This window comes from Chinchilla lanigera, unplaced genomic scaffold, assembly GCF_000276665.1.
Source record: "Chinchilla lanigera isolate Chin_1 unplaced genomic scaffold, ChiLan1.0 scaffold00013, whole genome shotgun sequence".
Classification (NCBI taxonomy): domain Eukaryota; kingdom Metazoa; phylum Chordata; class Mammalia; order Rodentia; family Chinchillidae; genus Chinchilla; species Chinchilla lanigera.
Window position 1 is genome coordinate 27,396,942 of NW_004955414.1, and position 14,183 is coordinate 27,411,124.

Genomic DNA, 14,183 nt, shown 5'->3' on the forward strand with positions numbered 1-14,183 from the left:
CTGCTAGGGAGATTAATGGCAGTGTGTCTCTTACTACAATAAATTTTTAAATTTAAACATTTATCATATATGTTGATTACTCTTTGTATTCTTCTTGACTCTATACAGATAATACTTAGTCTTAATAACTGCCTTCTGAGGTAGTTGCTGTTGTGGTCTCATAAGTGAGGAAACTGAGTCACAGGAAAGTGAAATACCTTGCCCAAATTTAAAGTTGAGTTTTTTGGGTCCCTCATACTTGTATTTTTATACAATGATAATTTCCCAACAAAAGTATTTCCATAAAATGAGTTTTTTTACGGAGACATTATCTCTGTGCTTAATGTAACAAAATGTTTTTTAAAACAGCAAGAAGATGCTCATACTTAGTCCCTTATTTTTCTTAACGGTTGGGAGTGTGGATAAGTAGTCATTAGGGTGCAGAATTCCATTTCTCATGCACCAGTGGGAGGGTACATGTCAGAGTAACAGTCACATAAAGGAATTAGTGGAGACTATTGAGTGTTAGACATTTAATTTTCCAAGGAATGATCACTTCCATCCCCCCTGGGATCCTTCAAATCCTGGTAGTAGACTTGAAATTGGTATCATTTTCTAGGACAGGCTTCTCCTTAAGGGCTTTTTCTGAAGGCTATATTGCATTAGTTACATTTTAGTTATGTAGTTATTTTGATTTGGTGGATAAGTGTATTGGTTATCTGGAATTCTTACTATATTCATGTATCAAAACATTTTATAATTTTAAGTTCTATAAAATTATTTGTATGTAATTTTCATGAACATTATTAAATATTATCTTGCATACATTTTAGGAAATCAGTAAATACAGTGTTTGTAGATTCTTTTTTGTATAGTACTTAATGCTGTCTCCTAACCCCTGCTGTCTCTCTCTTTGGTTTTGTGGATGTTGGAGAACGTGAGCCTCTGTCAGTGTAGGTGCACTGGTGAGTGAGTTTAGCCATCTCAGTTCATGCGTAGAGGAGTTCATTCTAACCTAGATGAACAGAAATTTGCCAGAATCATTACTGAAAAAAAAAAAAACTATTTAAATGTAGATATGTGCCCAATTAGATATTTTTTGTTATTACAATTAACGTTTCTCATAATCTGAAACACTATATTCTATGTTCATAGGCTCCACTGGATCATACCAGTGACAAGACACTTCTTGATGCTAATTTTGAGCCAGGAAAGAAGAACTTTCTGCATTTGACAGATAAAGATGGTGAACAGCCACAAATACTGCTGGTGAGCCAGTTAGAGAGCCTTATATTAAAATTTTTTGTGTACTTTTACCTACTATTTGGGAATACAATTTTCCAAAGGAAGGAGGAGAGAGATGTTTTATAATTTGTGTAATAAATTATTATTTTTTCATTGTATGTTAGTTTGCTAAAGTGTATGTGATAACATGAATATAGTGGCCATCCATAGCACCATTATCTATGTGTACAGTCTGTTGCCACACTGGAGTTAATATGGGCTGCTGTCTCCTAGGCTACTGCTGTACCAGTGGTGGCAGTAGGTCTAAGTAAGGTTAAAACATCAGAGACTCCTGTGTTTTAATAGCCTTTCCTTTGGTTAAGTATGTACTTGGTTGATGCAAATTGTTATTTTTGTCAGTTTTTTTGGTATTTTGTGGAAGACCATTTCCACTTCTACTGTCCCACCCCACCTACCTCTACCACCCGCTTTTCGGAATAACTAGTGTGTAAGTTAAATGCTTTCTTTTTGTCCTTCCAGTGCTGACTGCAGTTCACATTTATTTTAATAGGCTTTCAAGTCTAGTAGCCTAAGAGAATATCAACTCCAAATTTGAGGGACATTTTCCCAGAGAGTTAAGACTTTTGAAAAGGTTAGCATCTATAAGTTATAAAACTATTCTTCAAAATACTTTTTGTTCTTAAATTTAAAACTGTGGCCAGGTGTGTAATCCAAGGTACTTGGGAGACTGAGGCAAGAAGATCTTAAGTTTTAGGCCAGTCTGAGCAACTTAGTGAGATCCTGTCTTAAAATGAAGTTAAAAAGGGAAGGGGATGTAGCTCAGCACTCATAGGGTTTGATCCCCAGTACCACAAAAGAAAACATGTAGAACTATGGGAAGTAAACTTGTCTGATGGTTACAAATATATGGCATTAGAATACATTACAGGTTGTACATTTTAAAACATTAAGAAAATTTGGTCTGATTCACCTTGCTGTTTTACAGACTGAGGAAACTAAGGTTCAGAGAGTTTATGAAGTTTGCTCAGAGAAAACTGTTCAATTTGATACTTTTAATTTAGAAGTCTATTGTGAATACAAATGCATTTTTTGGACAATGGATAGTAACTAAGCACCATTTGTACCAAAGCAATACCAGAATATGCTTTCTAACTTCCTTAATCTCGTCATAAGATTTTGCCTAGTGTCAGTGATACTCAATATAAATTCACTATGGATTTGGCAAACTCTAGATTCATAATTGGGGGGTTTATATTTTTGATGTTTTTTTTTTTTCACACGACAACCTTTATTGGAAGGACCCAGGTCACAGGGAGGGGTGCATTGTTATGTGCAGGGGCAGAGTGGTGAGGAAGGTAGACATTGACAGAAGTGGGTGAGGGGACTAATGGGACATTAGAAGGTACGACACTGGCCAGCAAGGCCAGGGACAGAGGGAGGAAGGACTCCAGGAAAGAGGGCAGGGAGGGAGCAGTGAAGGCATTGAAGGAACCAGAGATGGTGACCAAGGCCTCTAAGGAGGCATGCTGGAGACATGGACAGTCCTGGAGAAGCCCACTATGCAGAACGGCCTTCCTTACCTCTGGGTGCCCAGCGCCAGGCTGATGATGAGGCCCACAGCTGGCACTGACATTGCCATGGGCGGCAGCACTGTGATGCTTGCCATGCCTCCTGTCCACACTTGCCCTTGATGCTGATCTGCTGGCTACCCCAGCTCCTGGGGATACGGAATTCAACATCCCAAGGTTGTCTGGCCTACTGTCCCTGGCACTAATGGAGAGCCTACTAGTTCTCTTGCCCCCTTGTCACCTTACAGGAGGCGACACCGCACTGATGGTCGAGACAGCCAGTGATAACAAAGTGGTGAACTCCAGCTTCGTAGTCCCTCTATGCCTATGTCACAGGGATTTATGTTTTAAAATGCATAGTAATTATTCTTCAGCTTTGTCTTAATTGTTTGTGCTGTTTTTATGTCCCTTGATCTTTTCAATATCTTCCACGTAGATGTGAAGTTTCTTGTTAGATACTATGTGTAACTCTTAACTCATCCAGCAGCTATTAACTATTCTCTACCTGCCAGGTCTGCCCTGAGGATGTAAAAATGAGTGTTAGATATCAAGGAACCCATAGTGGTGCTTTGATTTATTAGGACAAAAAACAAAAAACAAAACAAAAAAAAACTCCTTTTCCTGTGTAAACAGAACATTTGAAAGAGAACTTAAATTGAAAAAGTAAGCACTTTGGAAGGTTACCATCAGGACCCTTCCAAAGCATTTTATATAAAACATTATTCAAACCTTTCTACAGGAAATTATGGGGATGTATATTCCTTTGAATGCCTTGGTAACAGTAGTAATTCCACATTGTTTTTTCATTGCCTCAACAATTAGTATGTCTTTTTTCATTGTTTCAGTATGTTTCCTATTCAGTAAATATTGGTTATTGTACATTTCAGGAGGATTCCAGTAATGTAGATGACACTGTTCATGACAGGTTTGTTGGTCCACTTCCAAGAGAAGGTTCTCTGGGCTCCACCAGTGATTATGTCAGCCAAAGTTACTCCTACTCATCTATTTTGAATAAGTCAGAAACTGGTAAGATTTGTTGGTGTTGTGTTTTCATAAAATCATGAGGCATGATGGGATGAGTACTCTGCTTGGTCAAGAGTAATCTTAGCAATTACCAGTCTAGTTCTCTCATTTTATGGTTAAGAAAACTGAGGCTGGAGCGAGACTACTAGCTAGCAACAGCTAAGTTAGAACAAGAGTGTGGTTTCCTTTTCCTTTGACCCATTGTTGTTCTTAGTATTTTGTTACTGACTCTATTTAGTATTAACCTTAAAGATACTGGATATTTTGAAGGAAGGCTTTTTGATGGTTTCCTATTTTATTTCTCATCTTAAATTTTTTAAGTCAACTTTAGAAAGTCTTTGTTACTTTATTTTTTACAGCAAACTATGAAGAACCTATTTCCATTTTGAAGTAGATAGACCATGTATTGGGTTTGTTGTATCTATTATGGTTGAAGTGAATTATGTCATTTTCAAGTTTTTGTATTTTTTATGTTAAAAAAATAGAAATGGATTCAGAGAAGCCTTTGCATGGCTAATTCTATAAGTTACATTGTGGGTTTTGTTTTAATATGATCTATAATCTTCCATTTACTATCTTTTGTAATTAGACCTTGGAATAATTTCCTCATGGCTAATCATATTGCAGACTTGTAATATCAATAGAAACTGGCCATATTAGTATTTAGGATAATTTATATCAATAGAACCTTTTGTTTCATACCACAGAGCATAAAAGAGGATGTAAAGGGATTGTACTTCAAAAATTATTTTGTTAGGCACTATTGAATTTGCATTTTCTTAAGAAAATGCTATAAGTCTTGGCACCATCTGTGAAATGTTTTTACTGGAAAATGCTCTCATGAGTTTAGCTCAGTGCTATAAGAACGTTTCTCAGAAGTGCAAAGGGTTTAAGACTTAAATTGTTTCACATCTTGTCTCCCACCTCCCTCTGGGAGTCAGTGCTGTTGACAGCTGATTGGTGGGAAGATGAATTTTGAGGGGTGAATAGAGGATTGAAGGCTGGTGTGGTTCCTAAGTAATTAGAAACTAAATTTATGACACTTGTCTTTGGCTAGTTTCTCTGACCTTTGTTTTACTTGTATCTGTTCCAAGAGTTGGCCTGTTTGAATTCTCCTTCCTTAGTTGTTGGTACATAAAGGATTTCTTTCTACATGTGGCTTCTATGGGAAGGCATATGTCTCACAAATTTACTTCTTTTTTACAGGCTTTTACTAAAAACAGTGATTCACAACTATTTCAGATATGGAACCCACTTGAGCATAGCTGTCCCTTGAAGTTTGTTTTAGATGATACATAATGACAGACCATTTCTATGAATTCACTAGTACTTTTATTGGTCTCACTAAAATCTTCATACTTTGAAAAAAAGTAGTCCCTTTTATATGAGATACTTCATTCTGCTTAAATATCGTACTAAGTCAAGTACAAAGGATCATAGATTTCTGTATGATTTCTATTGCTAATGGCAAAATAAAGAGTGATGAAAAAAATAATTGCTGTTACTTCCACCTCTAACTTTTCCCTTCATCCTTTCACTCCTGAAGACCGCAGAAGAGAAACAGAGTCACAAATAAGTGATGCAGGATTGGTCTTTAGTAACACAAAGGGCAGTAGCAGTATTCATTTACCTGTTAAGGTTCCAAATAGATCAGTAGTCTCTGACTATTGAGGCAATGGAAGAAGATGGGAAAGGGAAATCCCAGGCAGGCTCAGCTTGCCTCACTATTGTTGTTGGTGGGGAAGAGTCTGTTTATATGAACTAAGAATAGAATGATGCTTTTCACTATTAATAATTAGACTGGATTTCATACAGATTTACATTACTCGTAAATCATACACAAGTCCGTCATGTACATCTGCTGCTGTTCTAGGCAGTAGTAGAGCAAGAAAGAAATTATATTTGACCCTTGTTCTTACAGTCTGGTAGAGGAAGAAATAAGTAGGTAGTTACAGAACTGTGAGATAAAGGTCTAATCTAAATGGATTAAGGAGCGGATGTATGAGAAATTGAGGTGAGGGTGGTCAGGAATTGAAGCAGTTTTTGATTATGTGATAGTATAGAGTAAAATACATAAACACATGTACACATGTTCTTAAAGATGAAAGTCATAAAAAAACACTGAAGGTTGAGCCTTAGAATAAAATGAGATAGTTACTTGGTCTCTCTTGGAATCATATTGGTGCAGATAGTGTGAGTCTGTATCACTCTTTGCATAGCACCTAACCTGTAGAATTTCATATTTGAAGTTGCTTTTCATTTCTTGGCCTCAGCTTTTGTTAATTTTCATGTAATAAATTTATCTCATATGAGGTGTGATCTAAAAGTAAAATAAATTTTTAAATTTTTTAAAAAATTTGCAGTTAAAAATACATTACTGCTAGGCCGGACCTGGTGGTGCACACCTATAATCCCAGCACTTGGGTGGCTGAGGCAGAAGGATCACCGTGCGCGGAGTCCAGCCTGTGCTACATAAGCAAGTTCAAGGCCTGCCTGCACTGCATACCAAGGCTGTGCCTCAAAAGAACAAAACAACAACAAACACATTGCAATTAATCTCCCTCAGAATGCTCTTTCTGGCTTCAAACACTTATTTCATTGTTGTTGCTGCTTTCTGAAACTATTCTAGAAGTCATTTTTAGTAGTGTCTTTTATGCTGTCCTGGCTTTAATGTCCTGAGTCAATTGAAAACATTTACCTTTCATGGTCATTTTGACTTTGGGGAAGAACCAAAAGTCTTGAGGCGCCAGATCTGATGAATAGGTGGATGAGGACATACTGTAATATTTTTGTGAATCTGGCTTTCCACTGGATGGCCCTGGCAGCATATTTTTGATCACACCTTGTAAAAACACTCATGAAATTGTGACCTTCAGAACTGCTTCAGAAGGTAGCAGTAATGATGGGATAAGTGTGTTCGAAATGAGGGGGAAGAATTTTTGAGAGGGATTAATGGCAATATGTCTTTTACTATAATAATTTTTTTTCATTTACATGTTCAGTGTACACTTGGATCACATCTCCTGTTACTAATTCTTGTTAGAAATTGCTGTATAGGGCTGATGACAAGGATGATTGGTTATATTCAGTCTTCCTGTGTTGGGGATATATGTTACTTAAAGTGAGTGTGTTTATACTTTTCTGTTTAAATCTACAACTGTTAAATTTCTGGAAGTTTATTTCTGTGCTAATAAAACATACTATATTAAACACATTACTTTTAAAATTTCATTAAATGCCATATAATAGCCATATATATCTCTGGACATGTCTATAACAAGATATTGTGACTGTTTCTGGAAAAAAAAAAAAGGTTCATATGGTATACATATTGGAGAAGAGATCTTCCTTAGGTGCTATTGAAGGGAAAGGAAATTCCCAAGAGTAAACTTAACCTCTGAATCTCAATTATGTATTAAATTCATGTAGTTTTCTTTTTTATATCCATATGCTAATTTATGTATATTTGCATTTTCTCTTTAAAGGATATGTGGGACTAGTAAACCAGGCAATGACTTGCTATTTGAATAGCCTTCTGCAAACACTTTTTATGACTCCTGAATTTAGGAATGCATTATATAAGTGAGTATTTTTGAAAATTTTATAACATTGATTTAGCTTGCAGATCTTGTTTTTAATTAATATATATTTTGTTTATGTATATATGTGTTTCTAAAAGACTATTTACATTAGATACTTTAAATGTTAGGAAGTCTCTGTTTAAATAAACTCTAAAATCAGCAATTCATTTTTATTCCTATCCTACTATAATTCATTTAGTATACCTTTGCTTTACATATTTTAATACATATATATATAAATTTTAAATACTTTGAAGTAGGAGTAAGCTGATACTTCCTTTTTGTATTAAGTAACACTTTCTAAATTATGTAAAAAATTTGAACTATTTTTGAAAGTTAATATTGTTGGTTGTATTGTTCAACATCATATGTATATTATTTTCACCTGCAAGCTTGTGATTTGACTTTACTTATAAAAGTTGATATTTTATTCAGTAAATATCTGCTGCCCAGTAGTATTTATATGCTAAACACTTGGTAGATAGAGTGTTTAGAAATAACATCTTTAATGTTGAGTAATATTCAGATCTCGTCACAATAGCAGTATGTATACACAGTCTGCCAAGAAAATGTATACACACATCAGGAGAAGAAAAGTCTGTATAAATATTTTAATAGTAAATTTATTGAGACATCATGAGATTAATGCAAGTTACCTTTGGCCTCCATAATTACAAGAGGTGCTCCGAGTGGTGGCCATTAGCTTCCAGACATTTATTAGTACAATGAAGTGCTGCTTTGGTAACCTTGGTCATTGGTCACATGCATTTTCAGTTTCTTCTCTGAGGGCCTGCAGTGCAGTGAGTTTTCTGTGATATATGACATCTTCTAGGGTCCCCCATATAAGGTTAATACCATCTGTTGAAATAACATTGTACTATTTTTCTTTTTCTGAAGTGTGTACATTTTCTTGGGAGTGTGTGTGTGTGTGAAATAGTTTAAATAAACATTTAAAGACAGTTAAATGCTATGGAAATGTAGAGAGTAGGGAAACTGATGAAACTGGGAAAAGTGGCTCAGACAGAAAGACTTTCAAAAGCCAGAGTGAGTAATATAAGTGCTCCCTAAATGTATCATGTCTCTTCCTAGGACTTCATAAACTTCACTTAATTCTCACAGTGACTACATGAATTACATGCTGTTATTATTCCCATTTTACAAAGGAAGTAACTGAAAGCACAAGAAGGTTAAGTACTTTGTCCAAGGCCATACTTTTAGAAGTGACACCCGGTAGGTGTCAGAATCCATTACCCTGTTGTTCCTATACTGTAAATGATACCAATACTACCGTGTGGCACAGGGGCCTGCGTATTAGCATAACCAGTTTTGTTAGAGTACTGGGAAGTGAGGTTAATAGATAGTCCAGGGTGATGTGTCTGCTCTGGCAAATATTGCATAGGAAGAGAATTCCAGGAGGTTGCTTGACTAAGAATTCTAATACCTGAAAGTAGTCTATGAATTTATAGCACTGTGGAAAAAATTAAGAGCATACCAGGGTTAATCATTCACCGTACAGGTATTGGGCATTTGGAGTATGTTTTCTGTTTGGCAGAGTTTACAGTGATGAATAAGATAAAGTCCCTTATTCAATGTTTCCTTAGATAAATCTATACAAATAAGTTTATTTTATACAGTAGTGACTTTTTCTTTGCTGGGCCAAAATACTTGCCCAACATTTAAAGGAGGAAAGGTTTATTTTGGCTCATGGTTCAGTGGTCTTAGTCCTTGCATGGCCAGCCGGCTCCAAGGCAGGATGGCATGGCATGAGGGCATGGCAGAGGAGAGTTTCTCATGGTGTGATGGTGGACATTAAGCAAAGAATCCAGGAAGGAGCGAAGAAGGGAGATATAACCTTCTGGGTCCTGCCCATAGTGACCTGTTCTTGTGACCAGGTTCTACCTCCTGATAGCAAGTGAACTCTGATGCTGCTATAATTCAGTCACCATCAGAGCACTGCCTATAAGTGTAGGAGACTCTTTGGGGGCATTTAGATATAAACCATAATATGTACCCAAGAAGAAGATAAAGCAGAGTAATGTGGACGAAGTAACTGTGAAGAGGAGTAACTTTAGGTAGGTAGTCAGGATGGGAATACTGAAGGTCCTGGGAAGAGCATACAAGGCATGAGAGCCGCAAGTGCAGAGGCCTGTGAGGAGCCAAAGAAATCCTTTGTGAGGGAGCTCAGGGAGTGAGAAGTTGGGGTCAGACATTGGCCCACACGGAAGGCCACATGCTCTGGAGACTGAGAGGACAGAGTGAAGTTTATAGTAGGTGGCAAAACAGCCTGGGAGCACTTGTGATGTTTCTTAATGTACTTCACTGACGAGTAACCTTGCTGTACCATGTGCGGTAGCTGTAGCAGGAAAGAATGGGATTTGCTTGTTTGTTTGCTTGTATATGGGCCAGCAGAGATCCACTTTGCCTAGGAGGCTTATAAGTAATGAGGTAAATACATTGTTTTAGCAAAGTTTACATTTTTCAATGTGCAAGATTGATTTGAAAGATAGGATGCCCTGAAGGAATCTGTCATTGCACCAGACATGGATGCATGAGTGTCAAAATGATGATGGCAGCAGTGGTTATATAATAATTAGTCAAAACTGATACAACTCCCTTTTTTTAGTTAAAGGAGAAGGAAGAATCAAATATGATACCCAAGTGAATTAATACCAAGTACTGGCAAGATTTTAAAAGGTTTAAGGAATTCCTACCAAGAATAAAGAACAGGCAAAACAGTAATTCTCCACTCGTGAATTTCCCTTGCAAGAAAAGTGAGCCTTTTCTGTTTTAACATCATTATTCTCTCAGAGGTAGTGAGAGAATTTTACTCTGTAATGTCAATTTTAAATACCTTCAATTGAGGACATCTGGAATAGAAGAGAGCAGGGGACTGCATGTAGAAAAGGGGAAGGTTAAGGCAGAGAAGGTGTGACATTAGGTGTAAAAGTGTTTGCAGGAAGCCTTGAGAAAAAAAACAAAATGTATTCAATTGACATTTGAGATGCAAGGGCACTCCAGTGTGTAAAAAGTGGGCAGGATCACAGAGCTGTGACTTTCAGTCTATGGAGAAATATTGAGCACTTTCATGGAAGGCTCAAAGAACTAAAAAAGTTTGTAAAGTAGAGCAGAGAAAAAGTAATGTTCAACACTTTTTTGAAAGTGAAAAGTAAGGAAGTGGAAAGTATTAATCATATTGCTAACTTAAGATACAGAATACCATTAATATCATTCTTAGTGTGTTGTTTTCAGTGTTTTATTTTATTGAATACAGAATCATCTTAAAAGCTTTTATGGGTACATTAACCAATGTTCAACGTCAGTCTCCCAGTCTTTATTTCTACCATGAGATAAATTCTTTAAGTTCTTCCATTGGGAATGCACCTATTGCTGAGACAGTCGCTGCACTTTGGGCTAGACGACTATAATTTTCAGTTATTTCATTACTTCCACAGTATTCTCTCTTAAGAACTATTCATTATGGAAAATTTTAAACGTTCAAAAATAGAGAAATTGAATAATTAATTCCTCTTTAATCATTACACATCTTTGAACATCATCAGATTGTGGTCAGTCTTCTTAATCTATAACCTTTCACCCTGATTACTTAGAAGACATATCCCTTTAATTTCACCTGTAAATTATATCATGGGGTAGTGTTACCATGTCTCTAATTAAAAAAAAATGATTTCTCTAATTGCCTCATAGTTGTTTTTTAAACTATTTGTTCAAATCAAGATTCAAACACAATTTATATGTTACAATTCATTGATAAGAGTCTTGATCTATTTAATCTACTCTTAATCCCTGCCCATCTTCCCTGTAATTTTTGAAAATTTGTATGTTGGAAACTGATTTTTTTGTTTTATATTTTTTCCAGAATTTGGGTTTTGATGGGTGAATGCCTTGGTATTGTTTAATGTTATTCTATACCTTTGTGAATTAATAATTAGGACAAGAGTTTTTCAGCTTTTAGTTACTTTTAAGTGATCTTTGCCTTTCATTCTTGAGAATAGTTGCACTTTTACACTTCTAGGTAAAGTCTAAGATTCTTCTGAGCTTATAAAGTAAGCCTGTTTCCTTAGATATTAGTTTCAGTTAGTATCCAAACTCTGTGTATCTCCCAGAATAAGATCTTACATTATGATGATTTTTGATGTTATGCTTTAAAGAATGAAATTATTTTTTAAATAATTATCAAATATTTCATTTTAAAAGGTGGGAATTTGAAGAATCTGAAGAAGATCCAGTGACAAGTATTCCATACCAACTTCAAAGGCTTTTTGTTTTGTTGCAAACCAGCAAAAAGAGAGCAATCGAAACCACAGATGTTACAAGGAGCTTTGGATGGGATAGTAGTGAGGGTACTAATTCTCTTCTAATGATAAGTATTTCTCACATTTAAAGGAATTCTGAAAGACAGTAATGTTAAACACATTACACATGTTGACAGCTTAATTACCTTTACCTTAAGCCTTCTCCTTGCTTTTTGCTATGATTTTAAAGTAACTTGTTTTTCACTATTTAAGGTCTGAGGGGTAAATATTTAACCAATTAAAATGTTTCATTATATCCTATTTGTTTGAACTTAAACTAAAAATTTAAAAATTTTGTCTTAAATTTTTTTTCCAACACATTTTTGACTCTTTGATGAAAATTGACAAATACTGTTGCATCAGGAAGCTTGTAGTATTTATAAAACAGTGAAGAGGAAGCATGCTGGGTGTGGAGGCGCACACCTGTAATCCTAGCACTTGGGAGGCTGAGGCAGGAGGATCCTTGTGAGTTCAAGGCCATCCTGGGCTACAAAGTGAGCTCAAAACCAGCCTGAACTGCATAGCAAGACCTTGTCTCAAAAAGACAAAAAAAAAAATAAAACAAAACACAGAGCTTTCAATTCTTTTCCTTGTGATTGTCTTTTCCTGACTATAATGTATATTTTTGTGTTACGTAGAATTTAGCGTTATTTAAAGGAGGCTTTTCTGTGTCTGCTTGTTTGTTTCTGAACAACTAATTACTGTTTCATGATGCTGTGTGTTGCTATTTTTAATTAAATTTTGTCTTAAAATAGCTTGGCAACAGCATGATGTGCAGGAACTATGCCGAGTCATGTTTGATGCTCTGGAACAGAAATGGAAGCAAACAGAGCAGGTAATTCCTGTTTTTCAAGTTCAGGGGACTTTTTTCTGATAAATTATTACACTAAAATGTCTTTTATTCTATTGGCATGTTTTAAAATTTGTATATTAGTCTAGTAGTTAAAGCATTGAGTGGGGAATTAAAATTACTAGGTTCACATTCGACTATTAACTGAGTCATAAACATCTTTATTAAACCAGCCCAGGCCTCAGTTCCTGTCTTTAAACTAAGGAAGTTGGGCTATCTGATCAAGAAGGTACTTTTTGACTCTTAAACTTATATAACATATATATGATTTTGGAGGGATGATTTTTGAACAATATTTCCAGATATTTATGAAGTAAATTATGTCTGATACTCCGTAACACACTTAAAAATACATTCATCAAGCATTACCTTCATTTTGACTATTGAAATATAAACATACTCTTTTGATATTTAGAATTCTTAGTAGTCTGACCCTATTGTTACACAATGGAAATAGGAGCAGATTAGGAGTAATCTAATAATGTATATTATTATATAATGTATACTCTAATTATAATACTAATATATAATTGTTAATTATAATTGCTATATTTATACTATAATTATATAGTGTTATAATATTGTGTATTGTTTGATGTATAATTGGGATGAGGACTGAGGCTGAGCTAGTTCAAGCTCAGTGTGTAATCGAGTGTCACAGGGATGAAAGGGGAGGACTCTATAGAGTAGGACTCCTACTCTATAAGGTAGTTTGGAGGGTCTGAGAGCTGATTGGAACTGTTGTGATGGCTTGGACCAGAGTTGTTCAAACAGTAGGTTGTGATTCTTCCAAGGGTTATGAAATCAGTTTGGGGAATCTATACTAGTACTTTAAAAAATGGAATTAAATAGAAAAGTATAAGAAAGCATCACATAAGTATAGGTAAGTCTTGGTTTTGAAACTTTAGTTACTATTATATGTGCTGGCTTGTGATGGAAATTGTTTTCTTATGGTGTTTTGATATCAGATATTTAAAAATTACTGGTTTGACCATTTTGGCGTACTCACCTGTATGCAGAAGACAGTCATGTTTGAGGCAATGAATAAAGAAGCTTTTATTAAATAAATAGTATTAAAGTAGATAACAATGGTCAATCCAGTGTGAGGACTTAAGGATCCTAGACATTTTAAGAGAAACAAATTTGAGAAGTAAGCTGTAGTACACTTTCCCTCTGTCCTATCCACTTAAGAAATAATGAAAAACTTAGGTTTATTTAGAGATTTAATTTCACTACTTAGTCCTGTGAGGCTTTATTTTAGTAACTTTATATAGATAGTATTTGGGGCTGTTTCTTCTTCAAAGGTGTGAAGTTATCCTTCTTCCTCATTACAACCTTATCCATGGGTCAGCACTTCCTTTAAGATCAGCTTGGGCATTCCTACTGCGTTCCCAAGTTTTGATAGAGGAAGCTTGAGGCAAGACAGTTACATGGAGAAGCCTTACTTAGGGAGTTACCTGCCTACTTTGAGCAAGAAGAGCCTCAGCTGGCTAACTGAGGACTAAGTGAGAAGTCCATTCTTCGGTGAGGATAATTTGAGGGAGATGTTTTAAGATACTTTTTGAATTTCTGTACATTTAAAAAGTTACAGAATAATATTTCTTTTTTAAATTGTTCTATGTAT

General features: G+C 35.5%; 1 protein-coding gene across 4 annotated transcripts in view; it reads left to right on the top strand.

Moving 5' to 3' along the window:
- The window catches only part of Usp47 (ubiquitin specific peptidase 47), a 104,880-nt gene that overhangs the window by 39,340 nt on the left and 51,357 nt on the right, over positions 1 to 14,183 (top strand). For 3 of the 4 annotated variants that reach the window (XM_005380290.2, XM_005380292.2, XM_005380291.2), the window contains 5 exons: positions 1,135 to 1,248; positions 3,680 to 3,818; positions 7,301 to 7,397; positions 11,612 to 11,757; positions 12,465 to 12,544. In XM_005380290.2, the coding sequence (XP_005380347.1) occupies positions 1,135 to 1,248; positions 3,680 to 3,818; positions 7,301 to 7,397; positions 11,612 to 11,757; positions 12,465 to 12,544 (576 nt within the window). Of the gene's footprint in view, positions 1 to 1,134; positions 1,249 to 1,743; positions 1,856 to 3,679; positions 3,819 to 7,300; positions 7,398 to 11,611; positions 11,758 to 12,464; positions 12,545 to 14,183 lie in introns of those variants that run through there. The other variant, XM_013511963.1, reaches the window with a different exon arrangement.